The sequence below is a fragment of the Psammomys obesus genome, unplaced genomic scaffold, assembly GCF_907164565.1.
Source record: "Psammomys obesus unplaced genomic scaffold, mPsaObe1.curated_primary_1811, whole genome shotgun sequence".
NCBI lineage: Eukaryota > Metazoa > Chordata > Mammalia > Rodentia > Muridae > Psammomys > Psammomys obesus.
In genome coordinates this window covers 2,547,564-2,567,026 of record NW_026585580.1, presented here as the reverse complement: position 1 = coordinate 2,567,026, position 19,463 = coordinate 2,547,564, and the positions used below count along the sequence as shown (strand labels likewise).

Sequence of the window (19,463 nt, the reverse complement as noted above, 5' to 3'; positions counted from 1 at the left end):
CTGGCTCTTACAATCTTTCTGTCTCCATCTTCAGCAATGATCCCTGAGCCTTAGGCAGAGGAGTTTTATTATAGCTGTATTGGTTGAGACTGGATTCCACCACTCTCAATTTTGTTGGTTGCGGTTTTGTATAATGGTCTAGAGGAGTGGCTCTCAAGCTGTGGGTTGCAGGCCCTTTGGGGGTCAAACAACCCTTTCACAGAGGTCACCCAAGGCCACCAGAAAACAGATATTTATATTATGATTCATAATAGTAGCAAAATTATAGTTATGAAGTAGCAACATAAATAATTTAATGGTTGGGGTCATCACAACATGAAGAACTGTTCTAAGGGGTCACAGCATCAGGAAGGTTGAAAACCACTGGCTTAGAGAATATTTTTGACATTTATCTAAAACTGTACAAAAGAATAGCAAACACACCTGGGGAAAAAAAAACAATTACTGTTTTGGTTCTGCAAATTGAAAAAGCATTCTAAGGACAATTGTAACATTTTTACCTGTGTTTTAGGAGAGGCTCTGAGAACCATACAAAACCTAAATTTCATGCTTCAATAGCCCTGTGAATCGAACATACACTAATGTGCTCCCTTACCAGTCCACAAAACATCCTAGAGGCCGAAAGGTTTCAATTGCTGTAGCTCAGCAGCACTGAGTCCTCTGACACATGCCCTCACACACCTCGAACACCACCTGCAGCGGTTAAACGAGACCGCCGACTTTCACTCTATTTGCTTTTTCAGCATGTTTTAAAAGCAATTACTATTTTATTACTGCTCGCACAAGAGAAAATCTTACCAGCTTGTAATTTAGAGGCAAGTGGAGCAGGCAGAAGAAAATGCAGCCACCTACTCTAGCTTCCAGGACACAGCAAACAACAACCTAAATATTTCGAAGACACACATCCGTCACACCAAATGATACTCTGGGCATGTCTTCATGCCTATTCATGAGAGGCTCATCAGTGAAAAGTAGGCTGAGAGAAGAAAGAGAGGAAAACACAATGGGAAGAGGCAGGTCAGAATGTCTTTTAAACCCAAATTGTTATTTCTGGCCCATTAAAACATCCAAATAGAAGCCACTGGTCCCTGAGGAAAACTATCAAAGCAGAACCATAATTCAAGTAATAAACACCCAGAAAGCATAAAGAAAAGCTATAGATCTAACACTCAGAAAACGGGCTGCAGTTTTACAGTCACTAAGAAAAAAAAACAACTAAAATCATGTTTTATCAGTCCTATGGCCTATTACCATATTCTCAGAAGGGAAGACACGATTTATAAGAGTCTGCTCTGGGTAGTCACTCTAGGCTAAGCTATGAGAAGCTTCTTGGCTTTTTTACAGAGTTCCCCTAAATTAGGCAGCTAGGTCAGGGTAAAAGAAGGAGAGACAATCAGGATGCTCTGGGTGCCCGATGGGAGGGGCTGCCACGCCTTGTAAACCTACATGTCTCTTTGGGCTATGACTCCAGCAGAAGGTGGAACATGGGGTGCTCTAGAAAGGCAGAAGACCACAGAATTAAATGCCATGGCTCTGTGTGCCCAGCCCACAAACAGAACAGCACCCGGAAAGAAATTCCAACAAGGGGTCGTCTCTTCACCTTTCAGTCCCCTGCTCTTTACATATGCCTTCCATGCCGTCTCATTAAGTGAATCTCTTAGCTGGTTTCGTCTTCTTGTCTTATCTCGTTAAGGTTAAAGTTTTTGTTTTCTTTTCTTGGAAAGTGCTATTTAAAAAAACCAAACAAAACAACACCTCCCCCCAAATAAACCCCACGAAAACCTTTCAATTCAATTGATTTCCAAAGGTGAAACTACCTTCAGCTGAAAATCATCACATTAAGCTTGGGAAAGCCTTGAAGAGCAGACATCTGGTCAATAGTGCTATTGAAAACAGGACCAGATATAAGGTCCCATTTACTTGTCCTTGTGGCTTTTATTAAAGCAGCCTAAATCCTTTGCAAATAAGCTTTCCCAGAAAGCTCGATCAATGCAGACAGGCAGGCAGGATTACCAGTGATCCACCCTGCAAAGCCCAAGGATGCCCACTGGGAGAACTGGAGTAGCTGAGGTGTTGGAAGCCTGCAAAGACCCTCCTACTTCCTCCTTGGGTACAGAGCGGTCCAGGCTGTGACTCACAAGCAGCTTCATTTGCAGATGGATTTGGCTGTTCACTGAGGATCGTTCAGTGCAAATATTCCTACCCTGGCATCATGGCTCAGTTGAAGAGAGAAGATGAAAATTAGTTAGCCATACAGGAGGAAAAAAAAAAAAAAAGCTACTCCAGTTCCTGGGAAGGAATAATTGAATGCGGTTGTCTGTTGCATCTTTAATTTAATTTGGAGGCCTTTCATCCTTTTTCTTGCCTTCATTTGCAGCCAATCCTTAGTGAGCTAATTTGTACCTGGTTCATTTTCCTCCTTTTATCTTGTCTTTTTTTTTTTTTTTTTTTTTTTGCATCAGTTGTGGAGATTAGAAGCTCCATGAACAAAAGATGAAGACTGACTTGAGATATCCTTTTCTTATATACCATGAATTACTTAAGAATGAGAAAGGGCTGAGATACAGGCCTCAGCTCCGTAGCCTGCCCTCCTCTTCCCCCAGTGTTACATAGTTTATGGGTTTCTCTCTTTTCACCAAGGGAACAGTGTCTACCCTAGTCCACCTAGAATCATTAATTCCAGAAGGGGTGAAGAGTGAGTCATCCCACTAACAAAACCAAGAGCTTAAAGGAAGCTAAACCTCAGCTTCTAGAAAATATACGAGAGGATGCATAGAACCCACTAATCAAGTTCATTGAGTGTATGTCAAGATCGTAATAAGGGAAATAAAATATGTAACACACATTAATAACAAAGAAAAGCCCAATCTGTAAATATCTATACATATATTCATACACACACACACACAGACACACACACACACACACACACACACACGGAAGGAGGAACTAGAATGCTGGAGAAAGATAACTGCCATAAACTGCTCTCTGAGAGAGGTTTGGAAGATAACACTGTGACCTGCTTCTAACACTGAAAATCGACAATACACCTGCCTCGAATTTTGTGTCTCTCTGTAAAAAGCTACACATGGTCTGAAAATATTTATTCTGTGTAGTACACTATTTCCAAGTGTATGGAATGTTACTCCCATAGAAGTTTCGCTTGCTTTTTTTTTTTTTTTTTTTAATGATTTTCTCTTTGCCAATACAATTTTTCCCCTATTCTTTCCTCTTCCTCTTATTACACCCCAGCCTCCCACCACAGGCCAATGGGGGGGAAAGCCACCGATTTTCCTTCTGCTCTTTAGCACCCTCCACACAAGCCCTCCTTTCAGCAGCGGAAGTCTCAAAGGGAGACTGTATCTGAATTGTTTCCCTGCCTGGATGTGCCAACTTTTCCACTCCTCCAACACCTCATGCCAAGGAGCTGACCACTGGGATGAAAGCAACTCTTCCCCCTCCCCAGCTTAGCCCCTCAAATGTTAATTAACGGCAATGTGCTCTATTTTTTTTTTTTAAACAAGACCACAGGTCATAGGTAAAGTAACTTTGGAACTGAGAAAAAAAAAAAAACCTGGCTTAAAAATAAACAAGGACTTAGAGTAAAAGGTCTTTGCTACAAAACACAAGCCCTCCTTTTAGAGAAAAGAGCAAGGAAACAACTCAGCCTTAAAATAAAAGCCCAACTTTAAAACACTCACTTGGTAACTCTAATCACGGGTATAATAAAAGCCATGTTAAACACTAAACCAAGCTTATTTCTCTGGGGAGACATGAAAAGCAAGTCCCATGGAATGAGAGAATGGAGAACAATTACTGCTTCTTTTATCCATGGAGAGGGTAGAAACCAAGGTGGCAATTAACTTTTAAAGCGATTTTTTGAAAAGCACATAAAGAAAAATTGAGCAGGAAGGGTACAGTCACTGTCGCGAGGCTAAGAAAGCAACCTGACATTAGGTGAAAGCGTGGAGGTGGGGACACTCAGGGGATCTGATTGCTACAAACAGTTGTTCTATGAATTCAGTACCCTGCTCACACAGTATTCCCCGAACGTCCAGTTTCCTGGGGACGGGGACGGAGTTGCTGGGGAGGGGGGGGGGAGTCTTTAGGAAGCCGGATGCCGAGGAATTTTAGGTGGAGAACTACAATCCCACGGGGCAAAGAAATCAAGATCACATTCAGCTGTAACTAAGTGCAGTGAAGAAAAAAAAAGATAAAACACTTTCACAGAGCAGCCTCAAGGCCACCTGCACTAAGCCTGTTGCTGCATGCTGGTGGCCTTCCAGGGAACACTGAGCAAGGGGTCAGCCGGGCAGCATTCCGGGGAGGTCAGGCAGGCCATATGGGTGATGCCTGGGGCGTAATTCGAACTCATTTGCCAACGCGATAGGAAAAGATGAAAGGGGGACCCGTCCTCATACATGTCAATGTTTGCACGGGGAACCAATTTCTCACCAGAAGAGACTGGTCCCTACACTAGGCTTGGCCTTCACCCAGTTGAGCAAATCAATCACCCGTGCTATTTACTGAGCCCAGTCTCGGACATGGAAAGAAAGCCCGGGGCCGACTATTCCCACTCCGGACCTCACAAGTGCGCCCTCCCCCGCCAACACTCCTCCACCAACTACAGCCAGAGGGGGACGCCGGGGGACCGCCTGTCCGCAGCTGCCCCACGCCGAGTTCGGGACGCGTGCGCGGACGCCCGAGAACTCCAAAGCGCACCCGAAAGCGCAAAGTGGGTGCGGCCCTCGGCGCCCCCCCCCGCCCCCCCCCCCCCCCCCGGTCCCCCACCCTCGGGGTCGGGGGCCACTACCTCCTGGAAGAGCTCCAGACTGTACGTGTTGTCGTCGTCGGCGAAGAAGAGCACGCCGGGCTGCGCGCTCTGGTGCTGGTGCCTCTGGCGCAGCCAGGCGAGGCCCGCGTTGCGCTGCTCGGTGGCGCGCGGCAGCCACGGTCGCTTGTAGCGCCGCGGCGTGGGCACGTGCAGGTGCGTGTTGGGCAGCCCGGCCCGAGCCAGGAAGCTGCTCACCAGCTCGCTGCGCGTGGCCCGGTCCTCCACCAGGATCCAGTGCAGCTGCGCCACCTGGCGGAAGGTGTTGGCCAGGCGGGTCAGCTCGGCTTTCTGCACCGGGCGGCTGTAGGTGGGCGTGATGGCATAGATGGTGGGCAGCCGGGGCTCCGGGGGTAGCCGGGGCCGGGACTCGTTGCGCTTCCCGGGAGCGTCGCGGCCCGGGTGGCTCCGTCGGAGAGGGGCTCGGGAGCCCCCGCAGCCCAGGGTGTGTGGGGAGAAGTAGGGGCGCGAAATGAGTTGAGGCGCGGGCTTCCGGGGATCCACGTCCAGCATGATGATGACGATCAGGATCCAGGGCAGGAGGATGAAGAAGCGGCTGCACAGCGCCGACTTCATGGTGCGCGCTCCCCCAGCCTCTCGGACGCCACCCCCGGCAAGGACCAGCCTCCGGGTTGGGGGGCCTCGGTGTGCACAGCTCGGACGGCGGCGGCTGTCAGCTTGCAGCGGCAGGCGCGCTCCCCATCCGGCTCGGGGCGTTGCGGGGACCCGGGCGTGCGGGGGTCTTTGGCGCAGAGGTCAGGGCGAGCTAGAACTCCGTGGGGTGCGGGCGTCCGGGCTGGGGCTGGGGCTCACTCTGGCCGAAGTCGGCGGGAGTCTGGACGCGCTCCAGCCGCGCGCTGCCGGTCCCGGAGTTGTGCCGAGCGAGCGAGCGAGCGAGCGCGAGCCAGGCGGTGGTCCCCGCTGCGCTCTTTGCGGAGTGCCAGCCTGGGAGCCGCCAGCCGGCTCGCCTCGCGGTCCGAACGGGCCGCCGGTCTCCGCGAGCGAGCGCTCTGGGACCCTTTGGGAGGCGGCGGCTGACGATGCTGGGGGGCAGGGGGGGGCTCTCCTCCGTCCGTCACATGTCCCGCCGAGCGCAGCTGCGGTCCCCGGGTGGACACCGAGGATGCTGCGCGCCCCCGCCAGCACGGTTGACGCTCCGCGGCGGAAACCTGCGCTCGACTCGTTTCTCTCCTTCTCGGAACCTCCGCCGGCTCCAGGCAGCGAGCTCCCGAAGCGAGAGAGAGAGAGAGAGAGAGAGAGAGAGAGAGAGGAAAAGCGAGGGGGCGGGGGCGCTGCAGACTCCGGCGTCCTCCCAGGGCTCCTGTGGGAAGACGGCGGCGCTGCTACTGGCGGAGAGGGGCTGCGGGGCGGAGGCGGGAAGGGCCGCGGCTCTCGCCGCCGGGGCTGAGCCCCGTGCTCCCCGCGAGCCGGCACCAGGCGCCCGAGGCGGAGGGAGGGAGAGTGGTCCCTGCGGCTTGGGGATGCTGTTCTCAGGTCGCCGCGGGGGCTCGGCTCTCTGAAATGCTGCAGGGGTCTTTGGAGATCAGCCAAGGAGCCCCATTCGAGCGCGGACAACTCCGGAGATCTAAAATAGGGGAGAGGGAGGAGAGAGGCGGATGGGGCGAGGCTCGCAGCTTGTGGGGTTGGTGGACAGAACCCCGGCGACGAAAACCACTTTCTCTTGAAAGGCAGAAATCGATAGAAGCCCCCGGGGGTGGAGGGGTGCCACGCATAGGTGCCCGGCCCGTTCCAATGAATCAGTTTGAGCTGGCGCTGCCTGGCCGCAGCTGGTTCTCCCTGGGAAGAAATTTCTGAAAACTCCGGCTGAGTGTGTTTAACTTATTTCTGTTCAGGTTGGAGCCTTCCCAGCTGGCAGTCACAGGAATTATGCTCCGCGGCCCTCCCTGTGATCCTTTTCAAGGAAGCCTTGGGCGTGGAGTCAACCTTCATTTTCGGGGTGGAGGGGTGGAGATGGAGGTTAGAGGCATCTCCCGAGGTCAGTGGTGACTGAGCAGAAATGAGACGTGGGCGTCCTGGATAGAGCCCGCCGCCTCTTCGATGCACACCCTCTCAGCGAGGCCTGGCTGCTAGTGTCTGGTCTTCCTAAACCTAAGGTGATGGCCATCAAACCAAGCCAGTCAGAGGATGGTGAACAGAGCCATGGCAGTACCTGAAAGACACTCTCATACGTAGAGGATCTATTAGCTGAACCCCAGGCTGTTCTGATGAAGGGGCCATGCTGCCAGGGACACCCCAGGGAGTCTCAGGGAGGCGCCTCCTACCACCGCCACCACCACCACCAATAAATCATTTCTGAGGCGATTTCCTCCGCAATCTGACCTTCTCAGTCTTACTTACGAAAATTCTCCTGACTACGTTCCTGAGGAGCAAGCAGAGCGCTAGGGTAGATGCTCCCCCGTCACAGAGCCCTGCCCTTCACTTTGGGCTCAGTGTCTGACATTGTGTGGCTGTGGATTTTCAGAACAACCATCTTCTGCTGTGGTTTATTCACCAGAGAAGATAGCTCCAGACGAAGGTTTAAGCCAACAGAAGGTCTTTATTAGCAGGCCGTCGACTAGCACCCAGCCTTTCTCAGGGGGAGCTTTTAAGCACAACATCTATGTTCTGGGTGGATATACTTCAGTTAGCAAAGGGCAGTTAGCCAGAAGTGGGGCTACAGAAGCTAAAGAGCAAGCAAGCCCGTTGAGGCTTTCCCAGGACTAGATGGACTTTGATGGATTAGGCCTTTGTTTCAGTTTTGGCAGGTGGTGCTGTCTACACGCTGAGTTTTACAGCCTGAGTGGTACTTCAGCCATGGAGTCAGTTGTGTTAAGTTCTAAGGGGCCTTACACTTAGATGCTGAAAGCTAAACATTTTCCCTTCCCCCACAATCCAAGGAAATCCTAGCCTTCAGCTGTACCTTCCCCATGTCACCCAGAACCCAAAGTTGCGCAGAGCACAAAAGACAAAAAAAAAAAAAAAAAACAACTCCACTAGACTCCTCACCCATATATACTCTACCTCAGGGCATGCTGTGCACGCTGGGCTCCTGAGGGAGAGGGAAGGGAAGGAAGCCAGCACAAGCTTTTTCTTAAATTCAAGAAGGTAACACACAAATATGTCCAATCTCCTCCCCACCCTTTTACCAAAGCTATTACCAAAGCCTCCTTTATTCTGTTGTATATTTTAAACTTGTTTGAAGAAAGATGCCTCTGGTAGCAAGACTAAAACTCAGTGGTTAGCAAGTCACTGTGAAAGCACAGCCAGCCTTTGTTAGTAGGGATGTCTTTGTCAGTCCTGCTACACCATGAAACCTGATCTGAATTGTGTTGTTCCCTGGAACAGGCCTAGTCAGAGACAGGACACTTTAACAACCAAACATGGGATCTAACTTGGGATTTTACCTAGCATATAGAATTCAGTGATATCAAACAATACCTAAGGCATATTCTATCCATTCCCACTGTTTTTGTCTTAGAACTACCGCTGTGGTAAAACACCATGATCAAAGAACAAGCTGGGGAGGAAACGGTTTATTTGCCTTTACTTCTACATTGCTGTTTGTCACTGGAGGAAGCCGTGACAGAAACTCAAATGGGGCGGGAACCTGGAGGCAGAGGCCACGGAGGAGTGCTGCTCACTGGCTTGCTCATCGTGGCTTGCTCTTCCTGCTTTCTTACAGAACCCAGGGATGTCACCACCCACAATGGGCTGTGCCCTCCCCACCACCAATCACTAAATAAGAAAATGTCCCACAGGTTTGCCTGCAGTCTGATCTTCTGAAGGCATTTTCTTAACTGAGGTCCCTCATCTCAGGTAACTTAAGCTTGTCAAGTTGACAAAAAACTATTCAGCACACTCCTCATCTTGTGTTCAGTTTTATCTCCTCCCTGGGGGATTGTCTTGGTTCCTGGCTTTGGTTGCTAGTCAGGCCACTTTCTACTCATTGAGAGCATCAGTGAGCCTCTGAAAGTCTGTTTAACTTTTTAAACTTTTAAAAAGAGTTTCGTGGGCTAGCATATTGTAGTGTTTTGAATGAGAAAGCCTCTCCTAGGTCCATGTTTTTCTCCAGTTGGTGGGGCTGTTTGGGAAGGCTTAGGAGGTGTGGCCTTGCTGGAGCAGATAGGTTTTGGGGTTGGGTTTAAGAGGAAAGGTCTAAGTTGCTTTCTCTGCTTGGCTCCTTGCAGAGATGTGAGTACTCAGCTTCCTGTTCCTGGAATGCTCTCCTTCCACTGCTCCCCAACCATTACCTCTGGAAATATAAGCCCCAATAAACTCTTCTGTAAGTCTCTTTGGCCGTGATCTTTTATCATAGCAACAGAAAAGTCAGTAATATGTATACCAAGTAATATGTTTTCTCAGGTCTTTGTAATGCATATTATTATATACTCTGTTATTATTCATTCCTCTCCCTCATGGAATCCCCTCCAAACTCCATGACCTCTCTACTCAGGCTCAGTTTTCTTATCTGGATTGTGGGGTAATATATAATATACTTTATGGTGTTTTGAAAGGACTAAGAGAGGTTAGACAATACCCCAGGGAGAAGATAAAACTGGGCACAAGATAATTTTCTAGAAGAATTGGCATTACCTGGGAACTCTCTGGGAATCAAAATTGTCACAAGTATAGAATAAAAGTATTTTCTGACCAATACTGACTATCACTGGCCCCACATGTAGGGAAGAGATTCCAGGTGGTGTGCTGTGGTCCCTTCCTGAGCTGGTATACGGAGATGTGGAAAGCAGAAATCGGTTTACCCCAAAGAAAGCATATGCAATAAAGACAGCATGATTCCAAGTGACATCTATTTCAAATGACTGAATGTGCCATATTGTTTTACATCAGTGACTCAAAATGTGGCCCTAAATCATTCATGATCAAATCTAGATAAAGACATAAAGTTATTAAGAAGTCCTTCGGAAGAACAGAAACCCTAGACTTGAACACTTTCTAGTGTAAAAATGTATCATATTTAAAATGCGTAGCTTTTAAATATACGTAGCATATTTAAAAGTGGAACCCGCTATTGACAGGGGCTGAAGGAAAATGCTGTGCCCATGAAGTGTTGTTATTGGGTAGTGACTGTGCCTTTCCACACGGCTCATGCTCATGATATTCTTACATAAAACAATTGAAATTTGATCTGCGGTTGATAATGAAGGTTGGTGGAAGTCACTAGAGTAATTAAAATAATTACCCAACTTCAGAGCCTCTGCACATCCTCTCAGTGTTTATTTCTAATTAATCTCTCTAATTATTTGTGTAGCAAAGTGAGTGTTGCCTCTCCTGTACTAATGAAGCCTTGGATTGCTGGCATTTCTGCATTCACTTGTTCTCAAATACACAAAGGTGAGAAAAAAAATCCCATCTGGGGAGTCAACAGAAAGCAGGTATAATGACTAAACATTTGCCTTTGCTGTGACGAGGAGTCAGCAGCTATGACTCCTGCAGCACACAGATTGCAGCATGATTAGCACACCGTGTTAAACTGATCCCTTTTGACATTCGAGCCTGGAGTTTTGCTAGTGTGACTAAATCAACCTTCAAGTGAGCACTGGGGACATCCTTAGTATTCTTAGTCGAGCAAGAAAGAAGAGATCAAGGAAAAGAAGTCCTTATGCAATTAAGTATTCTAAAATATCTACATGATGGTGATGTGGTTATGCAAATCGGTTAGAAAGATGCAGAACTAATTCATGTGTGAGTGACGATCTAATAGGAGAGCATTGGCACCGAGTTAACCAGTGGTCACATGCACAGAACGCGTTCAAATATCAGATGTGAAAGAATTACGTCAAGTAATTCTAGCCCCGAGTGTCGGAGACACCACCAGTTTTATTGACAACCGTCAGAAACATGGCAGACTACATCTTAAATAGCTCACACATTTTTCCCCATGCATCTTAATTCTCTACAAATATCATTTTAGCCCAGAATTGTTTGAAATTAGAATGCTTTCTTAAAATCTTGGATATCTGCTGCCATGAACGAAATGTAGTTGGTTCAGGTAAAATCTCTCTTGTTTTTTAGATTTTTTTTTTCTTGTGTATGAGTGTTTAGCTTTCATGTGTGTATCTGAATGTACTGCGTGCCTGCAGGTCAGAAGTTAGGGATGGTTGTGATTTACTATATGGGTGCTGGGAAACAAGTCTGGCTTCTCTGAAAGAATACCAAGTATTCTTAAACACCGAGCCATCTCTCAGTCACACCATGGTCCCATTTATATAGAATAGCTTCGGATAGAGGTCACCCAGTACCCGATTTTTTAGAGAACTAGAATGTGACATCACCCAGTACTTTTCTGTAAGGATTTATTTTCATTATTTTGAACTATATGTACGAGTGGGTACGTATAGACTAGAAAGGTTGCTGGGTCCCTTTGTTCTGGAATTACAAGTGGTTGTGAGCTGCCTGACATGGGGGGCTGGGAACCAAACGCTGGTCCTCTGGAAGAACAGAATGTACTCTGTTCTTCAGAATGCCACAGAGCCATCTCTTTAGCCCTGACCCTAATAGTTATTTATAAAACGGTTTTGATTTGAATATGAAAGCTATACTTCACTTTCTGTTTACTAATCAAGTGCATAAAAACCCAATAAAATGTTGTTAAAGCCATAGTGGCATTTAAAATTCGACTCCCCATTAGTCTCTTAAAAATAGTCATGAACATTAAAATAGTACTTTGTTAGGATTTTCATGTAATGGTAGCATAACCTACTTTTTATCGTTGTCATAAGAATCAAAGAAAGCAATGTAGATGGAAATATTTTTAATGTCAAATAGCTATACACATAAAATGAATTGTTGAATGAAACAAGATTGACCATGAGTTGATAATTATTGAAACTAAAAAAAAGAAAAGAAGAGAGAGAGAGAGAGAGAGAGAGAGAGAGAGAGAGAGAGAGACCGTGTAGGTTCCTTATTTTGTCGGCACTATTTTTGTGCCTTTCAAATTTTTTTTCTAATAGAAAGTTAAAGGGCATAAAATAGATTATTATATGCTACAATTCATTTTCCAAGCTAACAGTACTGATCTCCTGCACTTGTTTAAGAAAATACTTTATTTGCTCTTTGACCGTTTCATACATATATATATATACAGTGTTCTATGATCAGAACATTGCCTACGTCCTTTAAATCCAAAAGTCCCCCTGAACACTCCCCTTCCAACCTCGTGTCCTCTATTTTTCTAAAAAATAATATCTCACTATGTCTCATTAACACAGCCCTTATGTGCATGAGCGTGGAGCCTTCCACTTGAGCATGGACAACAAACCAGTGGCCATGACCCCAACCTCCCTCCAAATGGCTCTTTCTCCTCAGCTGTCAGCTGTCAATAATTGCTCAGTTAGGGGCCCACGATTCCCTCCACCATCCACACTGAAACTTTGACCACCTTAATTTTGTGAACATCTTGTGCAAGAAAGCACAGCTGCTGTGGATTCAGGAGTGCCACAGACATGCCATGCCCCAAAGACATTTCTCAGCACTCCTAACTATGCTCCAGCTCTTGCCTTCTTCGACCTCCTCTTCCTCTGCCTTTGCACCAAGTCCTAACGGGGATGTCTTCAATAATTCCACGCCCCAAGGCTCAGGGGTCTACCTGGAAGAGGATGCAGAAAGTTTTAAGAGCCAAAGGTCACAGATGATTCCAAGGAAACAGTGCTTCCACCTACCACAGGACTGATAGACATAAGAACTCACAGAGACTGTGACAGCAAACACGAGACCTGCACAAGGTCAAGCCATGCAAAATCCCAGCATGGAGAAAAGGAAGTGGGCACAAAGTCCTACTGCTAACCAAAAAGCTATCTATAACTGATACCTTCTGGAAGAGGGAAAATCAGTTTTCTCCAGTGGAGTGTCACTGGCCTATCTACCACACCCCAGGGCAGGCCCGATGGCCAGAAGTAGTTGTCCAACATACACACACACACACACACACACACACACAAAATCCATGCTGTTTTGCTTGTTTGTGTTTTGTTTTTATTGCTGGCTTTCTGTTTGTTTGCTTTGGCATTCTTTTTGTCTTATTGTTTTTTGTTTGTTTTGATTTTCATTTTATTTTAAAGACTGAGAATATAAAATTGGGTGAGTATAAAATTGGGGTAGGATCTGAGAGGAGTTTGGGGAGGGAAACCATGATCAAAATAGAATATATATATATATATATATATATATATATATATATATATATATATATATATATACATATACACACACACACACATACATGCATACATATATACTTTTTTAAAAAAACAACCTTTAAATTGCATTCTATGCAAAAGACTGTGGTAGTGTTATAGACTGAGCCCCACCTTGCTTCCCAATTCAATGAAATCAGGCCATTGTAGATGTAACTAGTTAAGATTGAACCTGAGTAACTACATCATGGCGCTTCGACCCCAAGGTATGCGGGTAGGAATAATGCATACGGACACTGGAGCTCTATCTTACAATTATAGGAAGGACTAAGCCTTCTGAGTGAATAGCAGACTGCAGGAAAGAAGCACGGGACAGACACACTTCAGTGCCCTTGGCCTGGGCGCTGTTCTTCTGACCTCCTGATCTGCAACTTCAGCCTGAGACTGTGAGGTAGTACATTCTTGTTTGAGCTGTACAGTTTGTGGTGCGGTGGCTGTAGCAAGGTACTGTAGGTCAGAAGGGAGATGAGATTACAACCTGTGGGTAATGATTTCTACAAGTAATTGTAGAAATAAAGGAGGAGAGAGCGGAGCAAACTCACCCATTTATTCAAGGGCCCAAAGTGAAGCCCTGTCTCTGGAATTGTCATTGTGTATTTACTTCCCCCTTCGGAATTGCTTCTTGGCCTTTCAGCTAAGACCAAGTGTCCCTTGTTGCCCTTCTGCAAGGTGGTTACCCCTTTCCAGCAGTTTTTATATCCACACCTTTTTGTTTGCCAAGTAGTTTTAATTCTAAAGAGAAGTCTCAACTAAATGGCTAAGATATGTACTGCTAAAGCTTTCTCTAGGTCTACAGAAACCAGAACATTGGATGGCCTTTGTGACTTCCCTCCTAGTCTTTAGTGCCATGAATGGAACTCTAAAAAGAACTAAAGGACTAGAGCTATCCTGGGAGGCCGGGTCCAAAAAGAGGCGACAGGTTTTCTGGATGACAGTGACTCTACTCAGCATGCAGCCTTCCTGCACTGCTCTGGGTTTCCCTCTGGTGAGTCCCTCTGGTAATCTTCACTGTCAGCATGACTGGATTTAGAATCACCCTGGAGACATACCCAGAGGGAGAACAGTAGTTTCCAAAGGCTTGAAGGAGAAGGGATGAGCTACTATGAATGTGGGTGGCACCCACAGTAACAAAAAGAGGGCAAGTGGCTGGGTACAAGCATCCATCTCTTTCTGACTCCTGACTAAAGACTCAGTGTGACCAGCCAGTGAATAGCCCTGCATTCCAGCTTTCCTTACAACCCATGAGTCAAAATAAATAATCCTTCCTCCAAGTGATTTATGATTTATTGTCAGGAAGTTGGTTGCAATGATGAAAAATGTAGCAAGTGCACCTCCTTGTAAAACAGCCGTTCTCAGCCTGTGGGTTGCAACACCTCAGGGGAGGAGGGGACAGAGAAGCAGAGAAGGGGGTAGAATGACTGGAGTCATCTAAAACAACAGGGAAACACAGATATTTGCATTATGATTCATAACAGTAGCAATATTATAGTTACAAAGTAGCAGTGAAAATACTGTTATGGTTGGGGTCACCATAAGACAAGGAACTGTATTAAAGGGTCACAGCATTAGGCAGGTTAAGAACCAGTTCTAAAGGCTCCATTTGTCCCTGAGCCCTCCCAGTGCAGTGGTTTGAGGGGGCACCACATTCCTCAAGGCAGGTCTTTAAAAAAGCTTGGCTCCTCCCATGGACTTTTACCTTTGAGCAAACATTGACCTTTGAGCATTAGGAAGCCTGGAATCATTAGGTTAGTGATGGATGGGATCTAAGATTGAGACTCGGGTACAGGTAAGGGAGGCCTGAGACTAGATAGACAAGAGGTTGGATAGGGAGGCTGACAAGGGAAAGCCTAGTAAGTGAATGTTGTCTTTCACAACTAGATAATTTTCTGTGCCCCACTATTCGCCAACTTTAGCAGAAAGTGCTGATAATAGTCTGGCATATTGGTGGCCACAGCTCAGACATCTTTGCAGCCTGGTCAGTACTGCTGGGGAGATGGCTCAGTGGTAAGAGTACTTTCTACACAAGATTGGGATCTGAGTTCAAATCCCCAGCCCCCACCTAAAAAAAGTCAGCAATAGCCACCTGTAGGATTTAACCAATTCCCATCACACTGGAAACAAAAAGTATAATTTCTAAATTCAGAGTGTTTCCTTAAGAAGAGAATTTTTAAGGGGGCAAATTAAAAGAAATTTTTATATATAAAAAAGCAAGGTCTACTTCTTAACTTTGTGTTTATTCAAATAAAGATGTTTGTTTTCAATGGTTGTTGGGACGATGTCTTTTTATAGGCATTTCAGTGTTGAGAACAAAAATTACGCTTTGAGACAACGTGCATAGAGAAGAAAAAATTCTAGCCACTGCCCTGCTTTTGAATGAGTGTCATATCTTGGAGCCTCATTTTCTCATACGTAAAAGAAACAGGTGTTGATCATCTCTTAAAAGTTCTATAGAAAATGCTCTTTGAATTTTTTCCAGCCTGATGGGTTTGCATGAAATGTTTTTGTGTTAGAGACAGGATCTCTCTTAATAGCCCTGGCTGGCTGGGACTTGCTACATAGAGCAGGCCTTTTTGGAACTCACAGAGATATGTTTGCCTCTGCCTAGGTGTGCACTACTCTTGCTGGCTCTATTCAACTTACTTTAATTATAAATTTTTTATTCTTTGATTTTATAATATATGTCATTTACCCCTTCCTCACTCCAACTCTTTCCATGCATCTCCCCTCTTTCAAATTCATGACATGCATGTGTGTATGTACGTATACATACATATTCCTAAATACATAAATAAAACTTGCTAAGTCTGTATTATATAGTTACTTGCATGTATGTTTTTAGGGCAGACCATTTGATTTGGCATTGAATAGCCAATTTGTATGCTCTTCCCTGGGGAAGACTAGTTCTCGTTTTCTCAGTGTTCCTTAGTTGCTTATAGTTCTTTGTCTAGGGTTGAGGTCTCCTCATGAGATTTCTCCCTTCCACTTTATAATGTCTATTGGTATCCTCTTTGTTCAGGCTTGTATTAAACTTTCAATATCCTATTCTTTTTTGCTTCTTATCATGATCAATTTTTTTATATATGGTAGATGTAGAAAAGATTAATATTTCTACTATCTTTGTTCGTTTGTTTTGTTTTCCAGACTGTTTTTCTGTGTAACCTCCTTGGCTGTCTTAGAATTCCCTTTGTAGACCAGGTTGGCCTTGAACTCACAGAGATCCTCTTAGCTGAGCCTGCAATTAGACAACTGGAATGCCAGCATTGATTAGTTTCTGTTCAGAGCTGAATTAAATGTGATGTGGTGTGGCCATGTGTTTGGTGTCAAAGTGAAAAATGAATTCCTCAGAATGAAGAAGGGCTTGGTCTACTTATTCTTCTGTCCATTGGTCTATAGACAGGGTCTTCTTGGAGAAGAGCTTTTAGCCACAGAGACCCAGTTTGCAAAGGAGCCTGGCAAGAGAGTGAAATTTAAAAGTAGACATGGTATACAGGCTGAGAAATTGAGTCCAGCTGTTTTTCAAGAGACATGCATGAGAAATCTAATCAAATAGAAAGCAGGCTGGCACAGTCATCAGCCACAGGCTACAGTCGCATTGCTGAGAGTCATACTTCAACTAGCACAGCTTCAAAGCCCTCCGATTGATTCCGAATGGAGTGTGTGCTCTAATCTCCACCCCAGTGGCCAGGTCTCATGGAGCTCATGGTTGAGGTCCTCTGTGCAGGATCTGGGCACTTGATTCAGTTGCTGTTGGTTGTAATAAAACACACAATCTAAATAACTAAACACACTGCAAACAGTGCCTGGCCAGCACAACCTCTGTAATGCTTAGAGACTCAAGGGAATTGAGTTGCATCATGGTGCCCAGGGAAAAGTGCTACCACAGGAGCAGGGGTCCCAGTCCCATCCTAGATGCCCGGCCACTCCTCAGTCACGGACCTAAACTTGTCTCTACACTTGAAGAATGAACACAACAACAGTGTCTTCTCCTGCTTCTCCTGCTGCCCTGAAACCAAGAGATGCTTTATAAAAACTATCCTGGATTAGGTTCTGTCTGATGCTTGAAACACACTCTAGCACAACACAACAAAGTTAAAATTAACGCTTTTCTCTTCTTCTTATTCCAAAGCCAACATTTCTTTTACTACTTTCACAGCTATTCCTAGTTGAATGGATAATTGATCTCTAAATGTAAGTTGTTCAGCATTTGAACTTGTGATTAAGTGAGTTGGGACATAGACAACCCTTACAACAATATAGGAAGTATTCAGTAAGAATCAACTGCTATTATTATCATCATCGTCATCCCGAAAGGTATTTCTGGTCAATCAACAGGCAGTGAATTGGGAACAATCCGAATAGGACTGATTGCGTGCATTTTTAAATAATCAAGTAGTCATTGTAATGCAAAAGCACAAATTAGTGGTGAAGAGGCCTGGATATTCGGACAGAAGATTAAGGTCCCTTTCTGGCTCCTCCCATTTTGTCTTCTATAACAATAAGAACCAGGAGGGGCAGGACAGTGTAAAAAAAACACTCGTCTGCATTTGAGTCTCTTTTGAGTCCAAGGATTTATCAGACTTCGTGTTTTCTCTTTGTTGCCGTCAGTTTCAGAGCTGGAGCAACTGGAGAGAAAAGGGGCCTTTAAGGACCATCTGTGGCTGGTGTAAGAGGGGAGACAAACTGTGAATTCCCAGGTCCATGTTTATCTTTCAGTGTTTCCTCTAACACAGGCTACGGCCAACTAGGAGAAAGAGAAATCCCCGGTGATACCAACTGCAGGTTCACCCAGCGTGTTCTTTAAGCATCCAGCACACAGCACCTGCCGCGCCTTTCAAGTGTCTTTCTCCAATTCTCTTCTCACTTTCATTTTCTTCTTCTCTTCCCCTTTGCCCCCAGGCAGGACCCACTTCCGTTCCACTATTTTGTTCCAAATAAACTCACATATATCAGGCTTTGCCACAGTTTTAGTGATACCGACTTTTTATTTATTTATTTTTCCATTTCTAATAAAATACTCAGCAGTATTTATGCCCTAGTCTTTTCACATACGTGAACTTATCAACTCGATTGGGGAAAAGAAGCCTGGAAGATTATTAAAACGCCCTTCTAGGTGTGCCTGTTAGGGTGTTTCCAGGGATAACTGGCTTGAGGAACCAACCAGAAAGATCTATCGGCGGCACAGGCAGTAGCCACAGCATCTTTCCCTACTCTTTGAACTGAAATGGAACAAAAGCTGAAGAGGGAGGAAGCCCATTAGTGCAGGCTCGATCTCCACCATTTTTTCAGTGGCTTCGTTGGATACTTACTTTGGTGATAAAGCCATAATTGATGGCCTGGGTTTGTGGCTTACTTAGTTTTTTATTCTCGTGAAGATAAAGAGACATTGGCTTGAGCAGGTGTTAAGTCTGAGCCTTCCTTGTGTTGGTTTTTTTTTTTTTTCCTTTTTCCTTTTTCTAATTAAGATCTAGTCTAGATTTCTCAAGCCTTCTCAGACTTCTAGGGTAGAAAGAAATGGGAAGGGATATCTAACACTTGAGCCTTACTCTTAATGGTAAATGACAAACTTTAGAATCACATGGAAACACCCCCCTGACTGTGAGTAAGTTTCTAGATTTGGTTAACTGGTGTGCGAACACGCACCCTAAATGTGAAGCAACACTCAGGGGGCTGGGGTCGTGGAGGTTCACTCTCTGACGTAGGCTTTGCCCCCCTTGCAGATGTGTGGATCCCTTCACAAGACCCGCCTCTCGGTGATGGGCACCAGCTGCTCATCTTGCTTGACCTGGTTGTTTGGATCTCCCACCAAGCCTCGGAAGGCCCTGAATTCCGACTGAGGAACTCGCTCTGGGCCTGCTGTCCTAATTCTATCTTATTTTTTCCTATAATCCCCGATAATCAATCTTATTTTCCTAGCTTGCCTGAGTGCCATTGATTATGATTTACAAGCTGATAGGTGGTTGTCTAAACAAGACCTGGATGCTTAGTGCTTAGGACACCAGTGGAGATGCTGACACGGGGAGGAAGGGGCGGAGGAGGGAGGAAGGGAGGAACTTGTGAGCCTGCAGCTATACATTAACAGCAATGGGGGAATAGGGGAATGCAGAGAGAGGGAGAAATAGTTTTCCCCAGGGAAGAACACACCCCAGGGAAGAACAAGTCGTCAGCCCTCAGATCATTTATGTACAGGTGACATTTTATAGACTACTTGTATTTATGCATTTAGAAAAAAAAATATATATATATATATTAGTATTAAAGAAAAAGATGGCATGAGTTTGAGAGAGAATAAAAGGGGTATATATCAGAGGGGTTAAAGGGAGGAAAGAAAAGGAGGAGAAAGCTGTCATTATATTATAATTTCAAAAAATGAGAAAATTATTATTATTATTTTTAAAGCCAATAGGTGAAAACATTGTTCA

At 45.5% G+C, this 19,463-nt stretch overlaps 1 protein-coding gene across 1 annotated transcript in view; it reads right to left on the bottom strand.

The window, feature by feature from the left end:
• The window catches only part of B3gat2 (beta-1,3-glucuronyltransferase 2), a 90,347-nt gene extending 84,556 nt beyond the window's left edge, over window positions 1-5,791 (bottom strand). Inside the window, exon 1 of the mRNA XM_055606080.1 lies at window positions 4,814-5,791. Within this exon, the coding sequence (XP_055462055.1) occupies window positions 4,814-5,407 (594 nt within the window). The 5' untranslated portion in view covers window positions 5,408-5,791. The remainder of the gene's footprint in view (window positions 1-4,813) is intronic.
• Window positions 5,792-19,463: the final 13,672 nt, after the last annotated feature.